Source organism: Berghia stephanieae, chromosome 8 (assembly GCF_034508935.2).
Source record: "Berghia stephanieae isolate SIO BIC M18660-M18661 chromosome 8, UCSD_Bste_1.3, whole genome shotgun sequence".
In the NCBI taxonomy this organism is placed as follows: domain Eukaryota; kingdom Metazoa; phylum Mollusca; class Gastropoda; order Nudibranchia; family Aeolidiidae; genus Berghia; species Berghia stephanieae.
The window spans coordinates 12,280,465-12,283,222 of NC_088367.1; the positions used below are offsets into that span (position 1 = coordinate 12,280,465).

The 2,758-nt window shown below is 38.4% G+C and overlaps 1 protein-coding gene across 1 annotated transcript in view; it reads left to right on the plus strand.

Annotated features, from left to right (window-relative positions):
- LOC144977783 (uncharacterized) overlaps positions 1-2,467 on the plus strand; it is a 7,045-nt gene extending 4,578 nt beyond the window's left edge. Inside the window, exon 2 of the mRNA XM_078923179.1 lies at positions 1,459-2,467. Coding sequence (XP_078779305.1) covers positions 1,504-2,370 — 867 coding nt within the window. The 5' untranslated portion in view covers positions 1,459-1,503 and the 3' untranslated portion in view covers positions 2,371-2,467. The remainder of the gene's footprint in view (positions 1-1,458) is intronic.
- Positions 2,468-2,758: the final 291 nt, after the last annotated feature.

The window sequence follows — 2,758 nt, forward strand, 5'->3', positions numbered from 1 at the left end:
ACAAAACTGTGTGTATCCATGAACGTTTATAGTCGGGTTAATACAGTTTAGTGAGCATTACTCATAAACGCGGATGGAAAAAACAATAACAAAGGCCTGAGTGACGTCATCTTCAAACTATCTATACAATTATATTCTAGAATTACTTCCCCTCTTCCCCCCCCCCCCCCCCCCCCCCCAAATGAAGGCAATTTGGAGATCGGTCTCTCACGAAATTCGGTACCAGAGTGTGGAATTCTTTTCCACTATTTATAAGAATGAGCTTTAAAAATGAGCTTTTACATAGCGGAATATCCACTAAACGTGCTCAAAGCGCTTTACAAGGGGTCCCTGGCCAACAGCAACATTTAACATTTAGGGCGGGACATGACGCCTGTTAGGCGATGTTACAATTTTTTCGGACAGAGACAACGCTGTTAACGGCCAGGCACTCATTTTACAATTGAGTACGGTGAGAGAATGTAAGTAAAGAGCCTTCTCCAAGGACTCAACAATGCGCCGAGCGAGGCTCGAACCCAGGACCTTCCGATCCGAAAGAGAGTGTCATACCACTAGACCACACAGCCGCATAGTTGTGTTGAAGTCCTTATGAAACACCCCAAGACAAATCTTTTCTCTTAAAATTGAATTTAAAGAAATTGATGGTTTTTCTTTGTGTCTTTAGATTTTATTTTCTATTGTATATTGTAATACGATATTGTATCTCTCTGTAAATCCTTGTTACTGTAGTCATTACCTTCAATATGTCACTGGTGTATGGAAACTGTAATAGCAGGTTAGGGTGTAAGTGTTTGTGTGTGTATGAAAGTGTGTGTATGTGTGATTGTTAATTCATCTGACTCGACAAACAGCGTTATACAAATAAAAAAATGAAAGATTAAAAAAAATAATTAAACATTCCCTGTATTCATCCCATAGGGGAAATTTGTCGCAAAGGTCTATTCCAAGGGGAGACTGGAATAACCTAGGGGTCAGCCGCAGTATAGCGCCGCAAATTGAGCTGAGGCGAGGTGACTTGCTCAAGGCTACACAGCGCAGTGGCGGGTGATCGAACTCGGTACTTATAGGGTACAGAGCAAAGACCGTACTGCTGAGCAACGCATGAAGCGCATTGGGAATGTCAAATGCCTGGTTATGCGCCATATTAATCCTCTCCTTACCACCTGCAGCAAAATTGTCACATTTGTTACGACACAATCTATATTTTTCTTATTCATATTTATTTTGTAAATCACAAACTTTGAAGAATGATCTTTGTTTAATTCAAAAGAACATAAAGTTGCTTTGTAGAGATTTCTTAAAAATCATATTTTTTTTTGCTGGGTAAGCCTGCCATTTTGGGAAAATACTGAAAAGGATCGATAAGGAGAGAGTTAATACATATTGAAAACCTTTTTTTAAAAATTTCATTCATTGACATAATATATATTTGATTTAAAAAATGAATTTTATTCTCAGATATCATCAAAGTTTGGCTAGAAGTTTGTCTTCATCAACTCAAAAATGATGCCACTCTCGTCTGCCTTAATTCTGGTGGTGCTTATGACCTTGTGTAATGGTAAACCGTACATGGATATGGTCCAATCTTATCAAGAAAACTACCCAAAGGATATACAGATGAAGCAACAAGATGTAGATTACAAGATGTCTCAAAGCCTTGATCTTAAAAACTTGGAGATGCCCAAAAGAGGAGGACCAGAAGATCTCATCATGTCTCGCAGGTATATTATAGAAAACTACCCAAAGGATATACAGATGAAGCAACAAGATGTAGATTACAAGATGTCTCAAAGCCTTGATCTTAAAAACTTGGAGATGCCTAAAAGAGGAGGACCAGAAGATCTCATCATGTCTCGCAGGTATATTATAGAAAACTACCCAAAGAATATACAGATGAAGCAACAAGATGCAGATTACAAGATGTCTCAAAGACGCGATCTTAAAAACTTGGAGATGCCCAAAAGAGGAGGTCCTGAAGATCTCATCATGTCTCGTAGGTATATTATAGAAAACTACCCAAAGGATATACAGATGAAGCAACAAGATGTAGATTACAAGATGTCTCAAAGACGCGATCTTAAAATCTTGGAGATGCCCAAAAGAGGAGGTCCTGAAGATCTCATCATGTCTCGCAGGTATATTATAGAAAACTACCCAAAGGATATACAGATGAAACAACAAGATGTCCTGTCTCAACAAAGCCTTGATCTTAAAAACTTGGAGATGCCCAAAAGAAGTGATTCTGTCGATAATATCCCAATATTGGTAAAAAGAAACTGGTGGGACAGTTTTGTTAAGAACTTTCTGGAGCCCGTGGCGGAAATAGCTCACGCTGGAATGGAGGCATATGAAAGTGCGTATGGAAAATAGACGTGTTGAATTAGAGCGTCTGTGTAGCACATTACTATAATGAGACATTAGTTAATTGGTTTTGTGAAGAATAAAGAATTGAATTGATTTAATCTTACTTGTACCTATACTTGTTTTTTTTTAAAGCTAGAGCCCTCTCATTATATATTGTCCACAAAATGTGCTTAAAGTCTTTACAAAGTGTCAGAAGCCAACAGAAACACTTAACATTAAGATGAAACACGACGCTTGTAAGAAAACGATATAAAAATGTCATGTCGACAAAAACGCTATTAAAATTGAGATAAAGTCAACGTTCTGAAATGTGCGGCTGTGTGGTCTCGTGCTATGACACTCGCTTTCGGATCGCAAAGTCATGGATTTGAGTCTCGCTCGGCGCATAGTTGAG